The 21,252-nt window shown below is 44.3% G+C and overlaps 1 protein-coding gene across 4 annotated transcripts in view; it reads right to left on the bottom strand.

The window, feature by feature from the left end:
* ANO1 (anoctamin 1) overlaps window positions 1-21,252 on the bottom strand; it is a 202,908-nt gene that overhangs the window by 23,296 nt on the left and 158,360 nt on the right. For all 4 annotated transcript variants that reach the window (XM_077286964.1, XM_077286965.1, XM_077286966.1 and 1 more), the window contains 5 exons: window positions 19,755-19,810; window positions 12,937-12,975; window positions 10,934-10,998; window positions 10,677-10,811; window positions 6,387-6,547 (listed from right to left, as the gene is read on the bottom strand). In XM_077286964.1, coding sequence (XP_077143079.1) covers window positions 6,387-6,547; window positions 10,677-10,811; window positions 10,934-10,998; window positions 12,937-12,975; window positions 19,755-19,810 — 456 coding nt within the window. The remainder of the gene's footprint in view (window positions 1-6,386; window positions 6,548-10,676; window positions 10,812-10,933; window positions 10,999-12,936; window positions 12,976-19,754; window positions 19,811-21,252) is intronic.

The raw sequence follows: 21,252 nt of genomic DNA, 5'->3' as shown, positions 1-21,252 counted from the left end.
CCCTGATGGAGCCATAGACTGCCAATTACTGCACAAAGTTGCCAATATGCGACTTTGGACTCGGTTTGCGCTCGTTATTGGCCAGATCCATCTTTGAAGTTGGAAACAACAGTGTGGAATAATGCGGTTTCGTTTCCGACTGAGCTTTGAGTCCAAAGTTGCACATTTTCAACTTTGGTAACTGAAATCTATGGTTCATCAGGAGCATTTCCAAGTTATGTTTTTGGTTTTTTTAGGGTTTAGATAAGACCCCCCTGATGGTCATCAATGTATGGTAAAAATGTGATGAACAGAGAACTTGGCCTCACATGGGATTTTGCAAATCAAAAAGATGCCTTGCATGCAAGTCCTGAGTATAATGATGCAGGAGCTAATGTGCTTATGTCTTGAGGAAGAAGTGTGTAAACTGCGAAACGCGTCGCCAATAATACGGCAATTAATATGTTCTGTGCATCTGCAGCGCCCCAGAGTCCTGGTCGTTGCAGTACTGTGGCTCCGCCGCTAAGGGGGGCTATGGTACGTCTGATGGCACTGAAGGAGTTCATCTGACCAGGTATCACATACACCAATACATTTCACAGTCGGGCCTCCAGGGGGAGCTAAGGGTGCTCTTTATTAGGCCACTCCTCACATACTGGTAAAACTGGGGGTCAGGCAGGAAGTTAGAGAGAAAGCTGACTGGGTTGGAACCAGGCAACACCTTGTGGCAGAGGGTGTTGCAGGGGAAGATTCGGTAGGGTCCCTGTCAGGGGTGGGATCCTGACAGAGGCCTGGCAACAGAGAGAAAGCTACGGGACCGCGCCTGCACTTCATAGCGGCGGTGCCCTAAGAAAGGACAAGAAGCGAGATTTATTGTGCTGAGTGAGAAACGAGATCAAAGCAAGAAGAATACCAGTAGGAGTCGTGCTGTAAGATCAAGGCAACATCCTACTGAGGCGTAAACAACCGGCGGCCGGAACGCCGAGGAGGTACAGAGCTCTAAGCCATACTTCAAACCAACGGCAGGACAGTCAGTCACAGGCGGGCTGTCTCACCTAAATCACCTACGCAGACATAGGGGGCAACCTTTGGAGAGGGGCGACTCTAGGGTCCCGGAAGAGCTCCGAGCCTACCCGTCATACGGGTGCGTCCCAACCATAACACCTGGGAGGGACGGAAGATTAGCAGAAGATCATCTAATCGAGTTGTGAGGGAACACGAGAAACAGACACAACAGTTGTGGGGACTATCCCGTAAGCACAGCAGGGGAGGACCACAACACATAGCGCTAGCAGGAAGGCACAGATTTCCACCTGCAAGGAGAACTCTGGAGGTGCCATTGGACCGGCCGGACTTGCGCAGCCTGGTGAACCGTATTCTGGACTGAGGACCCAGAGACCTTCAGTAAAGAGGTAAAGAGACTGCAACCTGGTGTCCTCGTTATTTACTGCACCGCACCACCATCACTATCTACATCTATTACTGTACGCCCCTCAGCAGGGTCACGGACCGGGTCTAGCCACCGTGACAACCCCAGAGCAGAGACTCAGAGGCCCGGTACCGGGTACCCCTCGGCCCTGCGGCAGTGGGGGCGCTACACATCCTGGACCTTCATTAGTCACAGCAGCGTGGAAATCCATGCTTTCTCTCCAATATTCCTAATTATAATGAGGCACAAGGGAGAAATGTCACCGGCAGCTTCCACCACTTTTTGGACTTACTGGGGTCTCTATGACCTCAGAAAGCCCCCTCTTAGGCCAAGTATATACACTGTTCACCTCCGGTATCCCGTCCTGTCTGGAATATAGCGATCCCCTGATGGCCACGTGGCATTTTATCCTGATAAAGATGAAGAGGAGGCCACTCTTGCTCTTTGGCACTTCTAGGGTCTATTACAGCCATCATCTGGTATATTTGTCCGCTACAGGGGGATCTGTCAGGTCCAGGTGGCAGCCCACAACACATTTTTTGACAAGGGGCAAGCTTACATAATTTCTATAATTCGAAAAATAATGGCTACTCTTTTTCCAAAGAAAGCCCCACACTGGTCTACAGGCAGTTTGTGGCATTGCAGTCCTGCACTGTTTACTTCCAAAGAAGTTGCGATACCAGGGAATGTGCATTTTTTTGGAGGAAAAAAAAATAAAAAATTCTGGACAACCTTCTAAAGGAGTTCTTGTTATCTTTTACTTAAGGCGATTGATTGCAGATTTCTGCGTTTCTCACGCACAGGTCTGAATTGTTGTATTTTCTGTATTCATTGTCTGGAGGAATGATAGCAGCCGACCCACACCAACAATGTGAAATGTGACCGGCAAATTATGCAAGACTCATTACCGGGGAGAGCATCCGCTCGCTAAATATAGAGCTATACTGGGGGGGGGGGGACCGTTCACTCTTCATATCGGTGCACTGGACACAGAACACAAACTAGCGGAGGCCAATCGCTCTCAAGAAGCTAAATTAGCTCAGGAAACGTCCAACTTCCCAGCTCCATCTGTCAGGACGGTGACACCGGTGTATTTACACTGATCAAGATTTATTTAACTTTGTGGCTTTGCAGAAAAGCATGACATGTCCTAAATGTAACTAATCCAAACATAATAAACTCTTAGTTACAAGTCTGTTCCTGCATTTGTTGAGATTTTTCTACTTTGTCCACATTAACCCTTCACAGGCCTCATTTCATCCTGTTCACTAAAGAGCATAGCAAAATACAGGGATGCATTGTACCAGTATTCTCAGAGGTGAGGAGGAGTCGAGTTCATCACATCGGCAGCTGCGTTACCCCAACCTTCTGGATTCAAGTTATTACAGCTTATACGATGTATAAATGAAAAAGTCCTTCAACTCTCTAAAGTACCTTGTGTTTCAATTTCGCAGCACTTGAAATTTATTGAATTGGCGTCAGTGAATTTATATGTACAGACTGGAAACTTCATACATTACTGGTACAGTTGCATCCAGTCCAGGGAACGGTCTCTTACTGGAGCAGCGGCTACAGAGAGAAAATGACAATTTCTTCTCTGCAGCCGCTCGCTTTCATGGGAGTGCAGCGCCCCAGAGTCCTGGTCGTTGCAGTAACGTCGCTCTGCCGCTAAGGGGAGTGATGGTACGTCTGATGGCACTAAAAGAGTTCACCTGACCAGGTATTCACAGTCACACACTACACTTCACACTCTGGCCACCAGGGGGAGCAAAAGGCTCTATGTATTAGGCCACTCCTCACAATCTGGTAAAACTGGGGGTTGGATAGGAGGTTAGAGAGAAGCTGACTGGGTTTTGCCCAGGTAACATCTAGTGAGAGGAGAGCGTTACTTGGGAAGATTCAGGGGGGTCCCTGTCAGGGGTGGGATCCTGGCAGAGGCCTAGCACAGGACAGATCGTTACGGAGCTGCGCCTGCACCTCATTGCGGCGGCATCTTAAGAAAGGACACAAAGCAAAGTATATTGTGGAGAAGTGAGAAACGAGATCACAGCACAAAGGAGATAGAACCAGGAGGAGTCGTGCCCCGAGATCGTCAACATCCTTCTGAGGCGCGTAGCCGGCGGCCGGAACGCCGAGGAAGTAATAGACTCTACGCATTACTTCGAACCAATGGCAGGGCAGTTAACTCTAGGTTGGCTGTCTCACCTTTTACACCTAATGAAGACAACGGAGGCAATTGTGGGAGAGGGGCGTCTCTAGGGTCCCTATAAAATAACTCCAGGCCTAACCCGTCATAGGGGTGTGTCCTATCCAAACCATCTGGGGGACGGAGAGAAAGAACAGAAACATACACGACAGTTGTGAGGACTATCCCGTGGTGCTCAGCAGGGAGGTACTACAACACACAGGCGCTAGTAGGAAGGCTACTGATTTCCACCTGCAAAGGGAACTCTGGATGTGCCTTCGGACCGGCCGGTCTCAGCCAGCCCTGTTAGCAGTGCTCTGGATTGCGGATGCCGAAGCCTTCAGTAAAGAGGTAAAGAGACTGCAATCCTGTGTCCTCGTCATTTACTGCGACCTACACCATTACCGTCTACTCATCAAGGGAAGCCCTGGGGACATACTTAACCTGTGGGAAGTTACAACATCTAGCTGCCATTCCATCACCCCAGCGGACCCCTAGCAGCGTCGGTCACCCTGACCGAATACCACAGGTGGTGTCACGAACACTTGACAAACCGTCACCTACATCTTTAATTGGGCGCCCCTTAGCAGGGCCACGGACCGGGTCAGGCCACCGTGACATCCCCAGAACCGAGAGACCCGGTACCGAGTACCCCGCTGCCCTGCGTTTGGGGGCCGCTCCAGGAGCTGTAACCGTAACATGTTACATTCTTGTTTTCAGTACAAAGTTTTCCCCCCAAACGAACCCCGCAATCCCAACTTATCCTGCCCCCCCCCCAATAAGACAGCCCACTTTGTTTAATAGCTCCACACTCAAATCTATAGGATAACTATCCCCTCAGTTAGGACCATAGGCCACGTGTTATGTTTTCACCAATTCAGGGTCTTGATTCACCCGGTCTCTATAACAAACCTATCCCATGGCAAGCCACGGAGACCACAGTTTATCGAACATTTAAATTTTCCCTCTTTTCTGATAAAACCCCTTTTCCAGTTTCAGGCCCTGCTTCACATATTGGAGGAATTCTCTTCTTGAAGGCAGCTTGTCCTTAATCCAATTTCGCGCTATTACCTTCCGGGCCATATACAGCAATCTGGCAATAGCTGTCTTCAGGTTGTTATCCACTCCAATCTCATCCATGCACCCCAACAAGCACACCATTGGGTCCCTTGGCACCGTGCATCTGTATGCTCCTTCCACTCAAAACTACCAACCAAAAAGCAGCCAGTCTTGGACACGTCCACATCATATGAAATATATCAGCATCTGTAGATTTACACCTCGGGCACTCAGAATCATCACGCAAGCCTGCCTTATATAACACCTTCGGAGATTTGTAAACTCTGTGTATTACATAAAGCTGTGACAGCCTATACGGTTCGCTCAGAGACAGCCGTGGAACCCACTCCAGCACCGACTCCCAAGTTTCATTCTCCATTGGGCCCAGATCCCTCTCCCACTTAGTTCTCCATCACCCCTTACTTTAAGGTGAGCTTGTCTGTATTCACTGCCCAGCACTTCCATTGGCAGTATTACAGTGCAATCCCTGCATAGAGGACGGTGACTGTAACCGCTCTCTATACTGCCTTAATGACTGTCAGCAAGCGGCTGCAGGCAAGATGCAAGTTCACTTTCTCCCTGCAGCTGCCGATCTAGTAAGACAGGCAATCAGGCATTTACCTTCAGATTAACCCTATATTTTGAGTTTTGGGACATGATAGGTACCATTTAATAACACTTAGTGGTCTTCTTCCACTGCTTTTGTCCTAAAAATGACTGATAATATAATATATAATACATATTATACGCACACACTCAACCAATCCTCGATGTCATGCTGTAGTAGTTCTCAGATCTGGCTGGAAAAGGCTCTTTAGCATATGGCAAACACTAATTGTTATAGAGGCAACTCCATAGAGAGTACATGATCTCGGGGGACACTGGGAACTAAATGCTAACAGATGTGCCTTTTTCATCCTCATATCACATATTCAGCTTAAATAAAACAAAAATACAGAATATAAATATCTCTTAGGATGCCAAAATAAGAAAAGAAGTAAGAATCCTTGAGGGATACAGGAGGACGAGCGAGGAGGGGAGATTCCCTCGGCACTGATTTTGGAACATGAGAAACATATGAAGACCGGAAATCTTCCTGCAGCTGGGACGCTTTCTCAGATAAAAAAAAAAAAAAAAAAAAAAAAAACTTTCACCCCTGATACTTAGTTAATACTAGACCTTGTGCCAAAATTATACAATCCTCAAAAACAGGTCTGGTACATCCACGAGGGCCATGCAGTATTATCATCTGGGGTCTGCAACTAAAAAAGGACATCTGCCTTATAGAGGAGGATAACAAGCAAGGCTCAAAATAAATATTTTTTACAAACTCCTGCACCAATCAATATAATCTTTATAGGGGTTGGAAACTTTTTTTTTGCTACCGAGCACCAAAATTTACTGTATAGACAAAACAATACAATTCTGTCGCCACTAGGGGGAGCTTACTGCATACAGTTTATGCATTGAAATCAATTATAGGAGTGTATGCGATGAGCTCCCCCTAGAGGTGGCAACCTTTTCTTTTTTTCTATCCTGGTAGTTTGGAAAACGTCCGATTGGTACTTGCTTTATCAAGTATGCACCTTTGTGAGTAGGACACGATCATCGTCATTTTCCAGGCTGCTATCGAAAACTGCTCCAGTATTATAAGGTCTTGTTGAAATCAGAGGAACAAAAACACACACACACAAAAAGGCCACCCAATTATATTGAAAAAAATATTCTCCTTACCCCATAAAGCCATAAAGACTGAGAAGAAGACTGTGGCCGGGTTGTCGAAGAGATGACTGGCGCGGGCTGTGGCACAGGCAGAGCTGATCTTCCAGTAGGTGCAGGTCTTGTCACATAACGGGCACATGGTAATATTGTTCCGGTGGTCGCACATCTCTATGCTGGGAAAAGATGGATGAAGATGGAAACTTAGAACATACATTGTATATAGAAGGATTAGGGGCCCCAGGTGAGGGTTAATGCAGAATGCGATTATTATAAACACATGGATCCTGCTATATGTAGGATGATATAGGAGATAATTAAAAGGGAATTCAACATTTAGAGTTCATTGAATTGTAGGTTCAGAGAGTTTATTGCCAAGTTTCATCACTTTTAGAATGCTTACTGTGTCATTAAAAAGTTACTAATTATGTGCTTTTTTGTGGCGTTGATGGTTTTGCCCCAAATTCTTCATGATGCACGTGGTTAAAGTGTTTTAATAATAACAAATAAAAAAAAAATGCACTTTTGTCTTTCATTTATTTATTTACTTATTTTTTTGGCAACTTAGAGCAAAAAAAAAAAAAGAGAAAAAAGGTGTCTGATAAAATGTTGCAAAATGTGCTCAAAAGTTTAATATCATAAATTCACACCAGGGTGGGGACTGGAGTACATGTAGACAAAAACATTGCCACTTTTAAAAAGTCACAATTGATGAATTAGCCGAAAAAATCTGGATTTCCCAAATCACAGCCAGAATGACAAACAAAAAAAAATAGTTAGAGACGAACACACAAAAAATACAAAATTAAAAGAAAAAGCCCAAAAGTGAAAGAAACAGGCAAAAAGAACCACCAAACACTAGCAAAACAAAAAAGGTGCAAATGCAATAGTGAATGGAGCCCTTTGATGTTGCGTTTTTTTAGAGACCGCAATGTCCGAGGGGTTACTTGTCCAGGATTGGAGCTCACTAATCCTGGCCATTTGAGTAGGAGTTTTTGGCTGCAGTCGACAGCGGAGCACCCACTCCACCCATCCTGCGACACTTGTGCCACAGCTCTGTAAAAATGGTGCTGTGGCATAAGGCTGCTGTAAAAACTAATTTAGTTGTCATTAAAGAGTTAAAAAATAACCCCTGCTATAGGACTTTAATGGTCATATAGACTGTTCATTCAGGCCCCGCTAATGACCCCTCTCTAGGAAGCACTAAATCTCTTTCAGACAGAAATGTTCAAGTGGTGGCCACCAACATATGCAACATTTTGCCATGCCTAACCATGGTTTCCCTGGTAAAATTGGTGACTGAACATCCCCTTTAAGGGAGCTTAGAATATTTTTCAACAGTTACGTGCCTCCCCTTTGCTATTTCTCCTGGCTGGGACTACACGTTCTTCACTATAAAGCCCACGTCCTGCCATCCTCATTTTATGAGTTTATCATTATTTGGAGAGCGCGGCTCCTGCCTGGGCCGTTAGCTTTGTGTGTATAACTTTCTCCGCCGGGCTGGATGTTTGCCCTCGGAGCATCCCTGTTAGGTTCTCCTTGCCTTAATTTCTTTTGGCGCCTGTGTCAGATTTATGTCTTCCCATCCACGTTCAGTGTCTTGTAAGCATTATCAGAGGTTGGCAGGAATAAAGTAAGACTTTCTAAAGTTGGAAATGGGCTCCTTTATGGTATCATCATTAAATACCGGAGGCACTGCCTCGCCGTGGAGGGGGTCTATAAAAAAAAAATAAGTTTAGCACAGTTTGTCCGGGACCCCCAGCGATTGGCAGCAAGTGTTCAATTCCTCAGTAGGAGCAAATTACATGGTGCTAATTAAAATCAAAATCAGCTGCCGTTGACAGTGCTGGGTAGGGAATAGAGCTGGAGTGACGGAGGCTTCAGATCAACCATAGCCATTTGTATATAAATTCAAACTTTATTTCTCAATAACGGAGGAACGGACCAGCCATGTACAGGTATTGCTGGATTTGGCTTTGAAAGAGCTACATTCATTATAACCAATATGGGGAGGTAACATATTGCAGACAGATTCCCTTTAATTAGAAAAACTTCAATTTCAAAGTCCACTGTGTGTGTGAGGGGGATGGTCGCACATGCTCACTACAAATCCAGTCACACAGGGGACTTCAGGACTCGTGTTCTCTTGATCCGTGGGGGTCCCAGCAGTCAGCCCCCATCCCAATGATCATGTATTTACCACCTATCTTGTCAAAGGGATTAAATAGGTTTATGGGGCGGCAACCCCTGTAAATTTTGTAAAGATTGATATTCCACACTATTAGTTTAGGAAGAGGCTCTAGAGTGAATTTTTAATATAGATATGGCAACGTTTCGGCCCGTGGAGAGCCTTTCTCAAGGCTTGAGAAAGGCTCTCCACGGGCCGAAACGTTGCCATTATGGGCTATTAAATTTAAATACCTTCATAACTTTATCCAGAATGGTGTGCTGCCTCTGATTTTTGGACTTCTATGACAAGGTTTGGTACATGCCTGAGGGGCCCTGCACCCTGATTTTTGTTTTTCTTTTCTGTGCTGCTCTCACTTTTTTGCTATTGTATAGATAGATATAGATATATACATACACAGACAGTACAGACCAAGAGTTTGGACACACCTTCTCAGTTAAAGATTTTTCTGTATTTTCACGACTATGAAAATTATAAATTCACACTGAAGGCATCAAAACTATGAATTAACACATGTGGAATTATATACTTAAAAAAGTGTGAAACAACTGAAATTATGTCCTACATTCTAGGTTCTTCAAAGTAGCCACCTTTTGCTTTGATGACTGTTTTTGTTTTGCACACTCTTGGCATTCTCTTGATGAGATTCAAGAGGTAGTCACCGGGAATGGTCTTCCAACAATCTTGAAGGAGTTCCCAGAGATGCTTAGCACTTGTTGGCCCTTTCGCCTTCACTCTGCGGTCCAGCTCACCCCAAACCATCTCGATTGGGTTCAAGTCTGGTGACTGGAGGCCAGGTCATCTGGCGTAACACCCCATCACTCTCCTTCTTGGTCAAATAGCCCTTACACAGCCTTGAGGTGTGTTTGGGGTTATTGTCCTGTTCAAAAATAAATGATGGTCCAACTAAACGCAAACCGGATGGAATAGCATTCCGCTGCAAGATGCTGTGGTAGCCATGCTGGTTCAGTATGCCTTCAATTTTGAATAAATCCCCAACAGTGTCACCAGCAAAGCACCCCCACACCATCACACCTCCTCCTCCATGCATCACGGTGGGAACCAGGCATGTAGAGTCCATCCGTTCACCTTTTCTGCGTCGCACAAAGACACGGTGGTTGGAACCAAAGATCTCAAATTTGGACTCATCAGACCAAAGCACAGATTTCCACTGGTCTAATGTCCATTTCTTGTGTTCTTTAGCCCAAACAAGTCTCTTCTGCTTGTTGCCTGTCCTTAGCAGTGGTTTCCTAGCAGCTATTTTACCATGAAGGCCTGCTGCACAAAGTCTCCTCTTAACAGTTGTTGTAGAGAGGTGTCTGCTGCTAGAACTCTGTGTGGCATTGACCTGGTCTCTAATCTGAGCTGCTGTTAACCTGCGATTTCTGTGGCTGGTGACTCGGATAAACATCCTCAGAAGCAGAGGTGACTCTTGGTCTTCCTTTCCTGGGGCGGTCCTCATGTGAGCCAGTTTCTTTGTAGCGCTTGATGGTTTTTGCAACTGCACTTGGGGACACTTTCAAAGTTTGCCCAATTTTTCGTACTGACGGACCTTCATTTCTTAAAGTAATGATGGCCACTCATTTTTCTTTACTTAGCTGCTTTTTTTCTTGCCATAATACAAATTCTAACAGTCTACTCAGTAGGACTATCAGCTGTGTATCCACCAGACTTCTGCACAACACAACTGATGGTCCCAACACCATTTATAAGGCAAGAAATCCCACTTTTTAAACCTGACAGGGCACACCTGTGAATTGAAAACCATTCCCGGTGACTAGCTCTTGAAGTTCATCAAGAGAATGCCAAGAGTGTGCAAAACAGTCAAAGCAAAAGGTGGCTACTTTGAAGAACCTAGAATATAAGACATAATTTCAGTTGTTTCACACTTTTTTGTTAAGTATATAATTCCACATGTGTTAATTCATAGTTTTGATGCCTTCAGTGTGAATTTATAATTTTCATAGTCATGAAAATACAGAAAAATCTTTAAATGAGAAGGTGTGTCCAAACTTTTGGTCTGTACTGTAAGTGCGTGTGCGTATTTTTTTTTTTTTTTAAGACCTCCATGTAGTACAGACATGTTTGCAAAAGAGACCGTCAGGAGCTGGAGGTACCTTGGGATGTCCTGATCAACAGTTGCACATCCATAAAGAAACACAATGATCCCCACGATGGATGCTGGAATAAGCATCTGGGTGTAAACTCCGAGCCAAGCGAAGTACAGGGCAATCTTCTCCCCGAAATATTTCCTGGGAAGAGATCAGAACACAAAGGAGAAGACAACTGTAACGTTCCAATGCTCTATAGATCAGACATCCCCAACCTTTGATGATGGGAGTTGTAGTAACTCAACAGATGAGGAGTAACTTACCGGACCAGGTCTATAGGTTGATACTTGTAAAAAACACCGTAACTGGCCCATTCGTCGCACAAAAGCTGAAAGATTAAGTGAAATAAAGGGATAAATGTTGCAAAAGAAACATAGGAAATTCCATGTTAACCCCCTGGCCCTGGTTCTAGAGGGGTCAAATAAGCCCTCTGTTGCAGAGAGGACAAAGAAGAGAAGTTTAGCCACAAATGCAGTCAATTCTGCGAGATGGATAAATAATAAAACCTGCCAACATAGTGGGAAAATCTTGCCCTGGGAATGCCAGTTGCTAATTTCCCTTGTCACGATGCCAGCTATGTCCATGACAGACAAGTTCTAGCTCCACATGAGGAGTTCAGTACATTAAAAGGAACAATAAACATAGAAATGATTAAATAAGATACGAAATATCGATTTTTTTAATCAGCACATTCATGAAACAATATGGCAGGAATCCAGCTGGAAACATAGGGTTAATCTCCCATTGATCAGTTTAATCTTTGGCTGGTGTCCATCTGAATTCCTGACCCTTATCTTAGTGATCTATTGTCCTACAGCAGACAGGGCAGAGAGTTTCTCTCACCCTAGTACTGGACTCACAGCTTCACTGCTCAGTACTGCTGCTGCTTCTGAACAAGTGCTACATACAGTAGGGACAGGGGAGCAGGAGTCTGTCATGCCTGTGGGGGATTTTATGAGAGACATCATAGCAGCTAGTTTCCACCTACCAGCTCAGAGACAACTGAAAATTAGCAAACTGGTGAAAAAAAGGCAGGATACAAGTCATATAATGGACTGAAATAGGGTTATTTCTCATGTTCACATAGGGCAGGACAGATTAGTCTCAATAGTTACCTGGAATAACAGGTACGGAGAGTATGGACACTGAGCACATGCAGTAATTCCCATACAAATAAGGTGCTCGCTGTGCCGGTTCAGGGTGATCAGCTTTGTGGATTTTGGCCAGTATGAAACAATGAAGCACATCTGCTAAGAAATCTCCTGTTGGTTCCCTGACGGAATAAGCCAAGGAACTCCCCTTTAATTAGCACAAAGGCATCAATGTTTAATTTTCCCATCAATCTTCTCACCCCCACACCAGCCCCATGGCACGGACCAAAACAAGTGTCGAGCGCAGCACGCACACTGTGTATCTATACCGATGATAGAGATTGTGGCTCGGAGGCAGGAACTCAACGCCGGATGGAGATTGTTATCCTCGACAGGACCCTACTTAGAGATGATGGCCGAGACGTTGATCGAGTGCCCCCTATATTACTGTACACATCCATTTTCCCAGCCCCCATCCTCCGGTTGCTTTACTTACATAATGGGGAGGTTAGTAAAGCTTGTGTAGCAGATGAAGAAATAAGCAGAACTCGATATATAGAAACTGATGCTACAAAACATTTACAGGCTGCCACATTGTCATTTTCTAGTGGTGGTCCCAGAAAATATAATAAATCCACTAAAAGTCTATACATTGCATTCCCTATTCTATTTTGTCCTGGCGACACATGGCTACATGATCGCGCTTCATTAAAATCAGCGGCTTAATTCAAAGGCCATAATGCAGAATCCATAATCAGGTGCCCGTCTGCAATTTATAATATTGGGGTCTATGTGCCAGAGGGGACTTTGAGTATCTCTCTGTACCAGTACAGAGATGCCACTGATACCCTCTGCACACCGTATAGTTGATTTTGCAATTACTATTTTTTTTATTTCCTGTCCCCTATAATAGAGAAGGACCACTTATCTGTGACCATCTTTCTAAAAGCAACACCCTGTATGGTACATGGGAAAAAGAGGGGAGCAAAGGAACGCAGGATAAGGACCAAACTGCTGCCTTCAGCCTGGTGGGCCACTGCTTGCCCACAACTGCCTTAGACACTGATCATTTCCCAAAAGAGGGGAGCAAAGGAACACAGGATAAGACACTGATCATTTCCCTACAAAATAGGATTCATAACCAAACTAGACGACAAATCATAAGAAGTTCTCACCTTCCGGTCATTGGGTTCAGCATCATTCTCATAGTCTCCCTGTAAGCAGAAGATAACTAGTGTAAGCGATGGACACGGCAGTAGACATGGGACGAATTATATGGCAACAATACCAGCATGCAATTTTGAAGAGAACAAGAAGTCCTCCAGTGATGTGCAGGTGAATATAAAACTTCAGATTTATTAGATAATTAAAAAAAAACAGAATAAAACCAGCGTAAAGTGAAGCATAGATTCCGGCTTAACCTACGCGTTTCGGTATGGTACCCTGACTAAGGCATCATGGCGAAACCTGTAGGTTAAGCCAGAATCTATGCTTCACTTTACGCTGGTTTTATTCTGTTTTTTTTTTTTTTAATTATCTAATACATCTGAAGTTTTATATTTACCTGCACATTGCTGGAGGACGTCTTCTCTTCAAAATTGAGCAATTGCAGCCTGGGCAAGGACGGCCACGTGCGATCATTCCATTCCCAGGAATACAGCTGCATTGACAATGGTGAGCTGACTCGCCCGCTCTAGTTTTATAATACCATCATGGCCACCATTTTTACTGGGCAACGCAGCCATAAATGATCCAGTTTTCAAAAAGGATCCCAAAGAATGTAACTGACTTATAATGGGTTCCTTTGGGATGCCTGCTTTGTTGACAGCAAGACTTCAAGATGGAATAGATTTTTATATAGTTGAGTCATGAAAAAGGAAAGTGCCCAAAAATAGGTCTTGCTTTGCTCTACGTCACAAGAAAAGTTTGCCAAACCAGTTGGATCTGAGCCATTACAAATAAGAAACCCACACATCAGAGTATAAACCATCTCAAGAGGCACGCCGCTGTATTTCACAGATGTCTGCACGGCAGCTGCATTGACATCAAGTCCTTAAAGTTACAAACAAAAACTTTTTTCTTATAGCTAAAAAAGTTATTCTATGGTGTAAATACTCATTCTAAGAGGTTCAGTTCTCCCTCAGAGACAAAGACCAGGCAGTTCTCCTAAAAGGCATGCAAACTAGCTCTCCTCCAGGAGGAATAAAGCCGACTCCCTACCGCCATCCAAGTCATGTGGCAAGGCTCGTTACAGGGTTGGACACGGACGTAGGGCACCCACCTTCAATAGATGACACCTGAGAGCAAACTTTCATCTCCTGAAAAAGTGTTAATTTACATACTCTATTCCAAGGGAGCATAGCTGGTCCCCATACACCAGCTAGTGGTCACCAAACCGCGATCACCCAGTCCACCAGCACCCTCTTCTGCACTGACGAGAGGCAATGTAATAAATAAACTGACTGCAGGCGATCATCAGGGATTGGTGAAGGAATCCAGCAGTAAGTGTTCAATTTCCCAACACTCCCACCACAGGTGAGATAAAGTATTACATATATAATAGAATGTAAGCCCGCAAGGGCAGGGTCCTCTCCCCTCTGTATCAGTCTGTCATCGGTAGTTTTGGATACTGTAAGTGATATTTGTATTTTGATGTAACCCCTTCTCATGTACAGCACCATGGAATTAATGGTGCTATATAAATAAATAATAAAAAAATTGTGTGTTCAGTGTTCTTATGAGCAAAACACTCTTTGTAGCTGCTCTCCCTATGGCTAATAGTAGGAGAGAATCTGAATGGGGGCCTAGAATTTCCGAATGGGGTACTTAAAAATAGATTTTCTAAGCCAGGCATCCCCTTTAATATACTCGGATGTTATATACAAAAAGAAAAGGGAAGACACTTAAAGGGGAATTCCCATCTCCAAGATCCTATCTCAATACGTAGTAGGTGTGGTGACAATAATATTAGCAAAGTCCTCCAATTAGAAATGTAGTATAGTTCTTCTGATTAGCTATGTCGCTTACCTCATGTGCAGGGCATGGCAGTAGCTTTTATATCCAAGGTTACAACCACAAATTATATAAATATATATATATATATATATATATATATATATATATATATATATATATATATACATATACACTCACTGGCCACTTTATTAGGTACACCATGCTAGTAACGGGTTGGACCCCCTTTTGCCTTCAGAACTGCCTCAATTCTTCGTGGCATAGATTCAACAAGGTGCTGGAAGCATTCCTCAGAGATTTTGGTCCATATTGACATGATGGCATCACACAGTTGCCGCAGATTTGTCGGCTGCACATCCCAAAGATGCTCCATACAAGGCAGGATGGATCCATGCTTTCATGTTGTTTACGCCAAATTCTGACCCTACCATCCGAATGTCGCAGCAGAAATCGAGACTCATCAGACCAAGCAACGTTTTTCCAATCTTCTACTGTCCAATTTCGATGAGCTTGTACAAATTGTAGCCTCAGTTTCCTGTTCTTAGCTGAAAGGAGTGGTACCCGGTGTGGTCTTTTGCTGCTGTAGCCCATCTGCCTCAAAGTTCGACGCACTGTGCGTTCAGAGATGCTCTTAGGCCTACCTTGGTTGTAACGGGTGGCGATTTGAGTCACTGTTGCCTTTCTATCAGCTCGAACCAGTCTGCCCATTCTCCTCTGACCTCTGGCATCAACAAGGCATTTCCGCCCACAGAACTGCCGCTCACTGGATTTTTTTTCTTTTTCGGACCATTCTCTGTAAACCCTAGAGATGGTTGTGCGTGAAAATCCCAGTAGATCAGCAGTTTCTGAAATACTCAGACCAGCCCTTCTGGCACCAACAACCATGCCACGTTCAAAGGCACTCAAATCACCTTTCTTCCCCATACTGATGCTCGGTTTGAGCTGCAGGAGATTGTCTTGACCATGTCTACATGCCTAAATGCACTGAGTTGCCGCCATGTGATTGGCTGATTAGAAATTAAGTGTTAACAAGAAGTTGGACAGGTGTACCTAATAAAGTGGCCAGTGAGTGTATGTGTGTGTATATGTATATGTATGTATATATATATATATATATATATATATATATATATATATATATATATATATATATACACATATACATATACACACACATACACTCACTGGCCACTTTATTAGGTACACCTGTCCAACTTCTTGTTAACACTTAATTTCTAATCAGCCAATCACATGGCGGCAACTCAGTGCATTTAGGCATGTAGACATGGTCAAGACAATCTCCTGCAGCTCAAACCGAGCATCAGTATGGGGAAGAAAGGTGATTTGAGTGCCTTTGAACGTGGCATGGTTGTTGGTGCCAGAAGGGCTGGTCTGAGTATTTCAGAAACTGCTGATCTACTGGGATTTTCACGCACAACCATCTCTAGGGTTTACAGAGAATGGTCCGAAAAAGAAAAAAAATCCAGTGAGCGGCAGTTCTGTGGGCGGAAATGCCTTGTTGATGCCAGAGGTCAGAGGAGAATGGGCAGACTGGTTCGAGCTGATAGAAAGGCAACAGTGACTCAAATCGCCACCCGTTACAACCAAGGTAGGCCTAAGAGCATCTCTGAACGCACAGTGCGTCGAACTTTGAGGCAGATGGGCTACAGCAGCAAAAGACCACACCGGGTACCACTCCTTTCAGCTAAGAACAGGAAACTGAGGCTACAATTTGTACAAGCTCATCGAAATTGGACAGTAGAAGATTGGAAAAACGTTGCTTGGTCTGATGAGTCTCGATTTCTGCTGCGACATTCGGATGGTAGGGTCAGAATTTGGCGTAAACAACATGAAAGCATGGATCCATCCTGCCTTGTATGGAGCATCTTTGGGATGTGCAGCCGACAAATCTGCGGCAACTGTGTGATGCCATCATGTCAATATGGACCAAAATCTCTGAGGAATGCTTCCAGCACCTTGTTGAATCTATGCCACGAAGAATTGAGGCAGTTCTGAAGGCAAAAGGGGGTCCAACCCGTTACTAGCATGGTGTACCTAATAAAGTGGCCAGTGAGTGTATATATATATATATACACATACATATATACACACACATATACACCAGTACTGTGGCTTTGCAATGTCTATTAGACCAACCTATGGAGGTAACCATGGAAACCTAAGCTACTGCACATGGGGTAAGCGACACAGTGAATCAGAAGAACTATACTACTTATCTAATTGGAAGCATTTGCTAATATTATTGTTGCTACACCTACTACATATTGGGATAGGATCTTGTAGATGGGAATACCCCTTTAATATGGAAGAAGGAACCTTATTTTCTTTCCGAGTCAGCTTCATATGGTCTGGATCTCAATGAACATCTCAACCATATTATTCAACACCTTGTGCATTTTACTCTGAAGGACCACGGGTAAATAATTTAATAGCGAGTGTTCCCCTGCGTATTCCACGTGCTCCTTGGTCAGCTTCCGAACCTTAATATTTTACAGCATTCCTCCTGCTATGGACTTTACATTCAGACCGACAATAAGAAAAATAAAAAAAATTGTGAAAAACCTTGACACAAAAGACAGCTGCTAAATTGAACCAAAATAACTCGTGCCTTACTTCCTCACAGTTTTTAAGACCTCTGCTTGCCATCAATTAATGGACACATTCCAGTTTTACAAGTAAAAGCGATAGCACTGTGGTAATGGACACCACATAAGTCTGGAATTGTAGCATTTAAGTCAACCAACGACCATACAAGACAATGGAAGGGACATTATTGGAAAATTGAAAAGAGACATGTTTTTATTGCAGTCTAACACTTTAAGACAGCCTCATGGTTTTATCTAATACTTTTGTTTATAGTTTAGGACTATCCGCTGAGGGTTGACCTTGGGGGCTGCAGCTGCAGGAAGGGGTCTTGTATGTTTATACAGAGGAAACATCCACAGGGATCCAAACTAACCAGCAATCCTTAGAGTCTTGGCCTCAGATTAGACCCCCAAAAATATAGACCTTGGTGGTTAAAGGGGTATTCCAATATCTGTCATTGATAGGATATTACATATCTGAAAGATGCAGGGACCATCACCTTGAGAGAGTGGCCCCGTCTCACAACACTGGGAATGGAGAGGGTGATGCACATGCACAGTTCTCTTTATTGTCTTCTTTTAAAGCTGCAAAAATTGCTAAGCGTGCCAACTCAGAAGTGTTTGAATCTCCCATAAAACAGAATAGAGAGAGCTACATATACATATACATAGCCCCATTTCCATTCATGTTCCTCTGATGGGTGGGGTCCCAGACTATCAGACATTTATGCAAAATCCTGCTGATGGAAAGACCCATGTGACGACAGCATTTAATCTTAATTATCAAGAAGTCTATTTTCAGTAGGCCAGGAGGCATAGACTATCTTTAAGTTGACTTGAATTAATGTGTTTTTCTTTGGTTGGCAAGAAACACAGACAATTGTTCTTATGAGCCTTAAACGTTGACTCGAGTTGACGTTTGTTGCAGCATATCGTGTTACTTGGATGCCAGGGACGCAGGGTAATTCAACAGTAGAGGTTTGTTAATATGTTGATTAGACATTGTATCAGGCCAACTAGTTTGTTGACCTGCAAAACAGAGGAGTACAGACTAAGCAGTTTGATTAAATACTGAAACAATGCAACTTAATTTCATCACACCTTCCCCTTGACCTCTGGATGATGGCTTGAAGGACAGTTGTGAATTATAGAAGAATTATATGCTTCTTTTTCAAAAGTGACTTGACAGAATAACTGTTGTGAATTCCGCTCTTGGGCTCCCTCCGGTGGTTGTAAGTAGCACTTTTGTGAATTCTGCTCTTGGGCTCCCTCCTGTGGTTTTGAGTGGTATAGCTGCTTCTTGGATTTAGCATCAGCAGCTGCTTCCACTGATCGTCTTTCTGGCTCGGCTATTTTAGTCTGGCCTTATCCCTCAATCAATGCCAGTTGTCAATTGTTCCTGCTTGGAGTCACTGCTCTTTTGGATTTCCCTGACACTCTGACCAGTTATGCAAAGATAAGTCCTTGCTTGTCCTTTTGCAGTCAACTTGTTGTGGACTTTATTGTTCAGCACATTCTATGTTTTGCTCATTTGTCCAGCTTATCAGTATGGATCTATTCAGCTAAGCTGGAAGCTCTGGGCAGCAGATTTTGCCCTCCACACCTTTAGTCAGGTGTGGAGACTTTTGCATTTCTCTGCGGTGGACTTTTTCTAGTTTTTATTACTGACCGCACAGTGTTCTTTCCTGTACTATCTATCTAGCTAGAAGTGGCCTCCTTTGCTAAATCTTGTTTCATACTACGTATGTCATCTCCTCTCCTCTCACAGTCATTATTTGTGGGGGGCTGTCCTATCCTTTGGGGATTTTCTCTGAGGCAAGATAGCTTTCCTGTTTCTACCTTTAGGGGTAGCTAGTTCTCCGGCTGTGACGAGGTGTCCAGGGAGTGACAGGAACATCCCACGGCTACTGCTAGTGTTGTGTTAAGATCAGGAACTGCGGTCTGTATAGTTACCACCTGCTCAGAGCTAGTCGCATGTCGCTCCTAAATCACCAGTCCATAACAATAACAGCCAGAACACCATGACGCCATAAGGAACACTCTACCAGGACAACATGGCTCCATCAAGAGGGACACAGATTTGGATCCTACAAGGTGCCAGCTTAAAGGACTTCGGCCCAGGCTAGTAGAATACAGATCTGCTCCATTGACCATCACTGAACCCATAGATATGTTCAGGGAAGCCGGGATTTGGACCCTCTGGTCACCTGGCTCCGTGGAGACATTCAGAGAAGCCAGGTTGTCACCCTCAGGTCAACTGGCCACATACCTCAATGGACTGTCAGCTTCCTAAGTTTGTTGTTACCTCCACTCTGTGGGTGCCCACCAAAAGCACTGGACTACCCCTTTATCTCATACATAGATAAAGCAGATACTCTTAGAGGACATTAAACATAAGACCGTAGGATACTTACATCATGCTGTGGATATGCAGCACTGTACACACCATTAGCAAGTAGGCTGGTAATTCCTATGGAAAAGAAAGCAAGTTATAAGAGATACTGGGAAGGGTAGAATATCACAATACGTACAAGGGGCCGCCTTTAGTTTATTTTATCTAGCGAAGGTGCACATTACGTCCGGCAGCCACGCTCCCTCCTGTCACAGGCTGTATAATTATCTGTGTTTAGCTGCCATAATTTTATTCTAAAGGAGTCTTAGGATTTAACTGTCTAAAACGGGTCACTGCGCTCCGTAACACCGGCGAGATATTATTCACTTGGCCAGGGATGCGTGTCCACCAGACAGATCCAGGCAACTCGCCAAGCATGCCATTTATAGCAGCTACACATCTACTATTGTCACCAGTGAAAATTACAAAGTCTGGCTTTACAAAATTTGTACCCCCAGAATTCAAATCTTGATACATTTGCCTCATTGCTCAGAAAATGCAACAAAACTGGTGCAAAAGGAAGACATTGTATTTCTACATGGCAGTTAATAAGGTTGTGTGGAAAGGTAAAAAAAGAAGAAGAATGGTGGAGAAAGGCAAAGAAGAAGGGTGGGGAAGGAAAAAAAAGAAGAAGAAGGGAGGGGAAAGGCAAAGAAGAAGGGAGGGGAAATTCAAAATAGAAGAAGGGTGGGGAAGGCAAAAAAAAGAAGAAGGGTGGGGGAAAGGCAAAGAAGAAGAAGGGTGGGGAAAGGCAAAGAAGAAGAAGGGTGGGGAAAGGCAAAGAAGAAGAAGGGTGGGGAAAGGCAAAGAAGAAGAAGGGTGGGGAAAGGCAAAGAAGAAGAAGGGTGGGGAAAGGCAAAGAAGAAGAAGGGTGGGGAAAGGCAAAGAAGAAGAAGGGTGGGGAAAGGCAAAGAAGAAGAAGGGTGGGGAAAGGCAAAGAAGAAGAAGGGTGGGGAAAGGCAAAGAAGAAGAAGGGTGGGGAAAGGCAAAGAAGAACAAGGGTGGGGAAAGGCAAAGAAGAACAAGGGTGGGGAAAGGCAAAGAAGAACAAGGGTGGGGAAAGGCAAAGAAGAACAAGGGTGGGGAAAGGCAAAGAAGAACAAGGGTGGGGCAAGGCAAAGAAGAACAAGGGTGGGGCAAGGCAAAGAAGAACAAGGGTGGGGCAAGGCAAAGAAGAACAAGGGTGGGGCAAGGCAAAGAAGAACAAGGGTGGGGCAAGGCAAAGAAGAACAAGGGTGGGGCAAGGCAAAGAAGAACAAGGGTGGGGCAAGGCAAAGAAGAACAAGGGTGGGGAAAGGCAAAGAAGAACAAGGGTGGGGAAAGGCAAAGAAGAACAAGGGTGGGGCAAGGCAAAGAAGAACAAGGGTGGGGCAAGGCAAAGAAGAACAAGGGTGGGGCAAGGCAAAGAAGAACAAGGGTGGGGCAAGGCAAAGAAGAACAAGGGTGGGGCAAGGCAAAGAAGAACAAGGGTGGGGAAAGGCAAAGAAGAACAAGGGTGGGGAAAGGCAAAGAAGAAGGGT

Source organism: Ranitomeya variabilis, chromosome 2, assembly GCF_051348905.1.
Source record: "Ranitomeya variabilis isolate aRanVar5 chromosome 2, aRanVar5.hap1, whole genome shotgun sequence".
NCBI lineage: Eukaryota > Metazoa > Chordata > Amphibia > Anura > Dendrobatidae > Ranitomeya > Ranitomeya variabilis.
The sequence above is the reverse complement of the archived record's forward strand: the minus strand, read 5'-3'. Positions and strand labels throughout refer to the sequence as shown.